This window comes from Egretta garzetta, unplaced genomic scaffold, assembly GCF_000687185.1.
Source record: "Egretta garzetta isolate BGI_Z169 unplaced genomic scaffold, ASM68718v1 scaffold1727, whole genome shotgun sequence".
NCBI lineage: Eukaryota > Metazoa > Chordata > Aves > Pelecaniformes > Ardeidae > Egretta > Egretta garzetta.
In genome coordinates, this window is record NW_009260231.1 from 2,581 (window position 1) to 2,893 (window position 313).

At 68.1% G+C, this 313-nt stretch overlaps 1 protein-coding gene across 1 annotated transcript in view; it reads right to left on the reverse strand.

Moving 5' to 3' along the window:
* Positions 1-313, reverse strand: part of LOC104129372 (myosin regulatory light chain 2, atrial isoform-like) — a 4,940-nt gene that overhangs the window by 562 nt on the left and 4,065 nt on the right. Inside the window, exons 2-3 of the mRNA XM_035897667.1 lie at positions 169-241; positions 13-80 (exon numbers count right to left, since the gene is read on the reverse strand). Coding sequence (XP_035753560.1) covers positions 13-80; positions 169-241 — 141 coding nt within the window. The remainder of the gene's footprint in view (positions 1-12; positions 81-168; positions 242-313) is intronic.

Consider the following 313-nt stretch of genomic DNA (forward strand, 5'->3'; position numbering starts at 1 on the left):
GGGTCTTCCTCCCCTCCGCTGGGGAGAACTTCTCCGCCTGGGTCAGGAGAAGCTGCTTAACCTGCAGGAGGAGGGAACGGCTGAGCCCAGGGTCAGCTCCTGTCCCCACTCCAGGGGGTGCGGGATCCGGCCGGGTGCCCCGAGGGGTCCCTGCTGCCCCCCCCTCACTCGTCCTTGTTCACGGTGCCAGCTGGGTCGAAGAGCTTGAAGGCGTTGAGGATGGACTCCTCGGGGTCGGTGCCTGGGGAAGGGGAGGCATTAGGTGGGGTTTGGACACCCTGGGGTGTCGGGGGGTGTCAGGGGCCACCCAGGG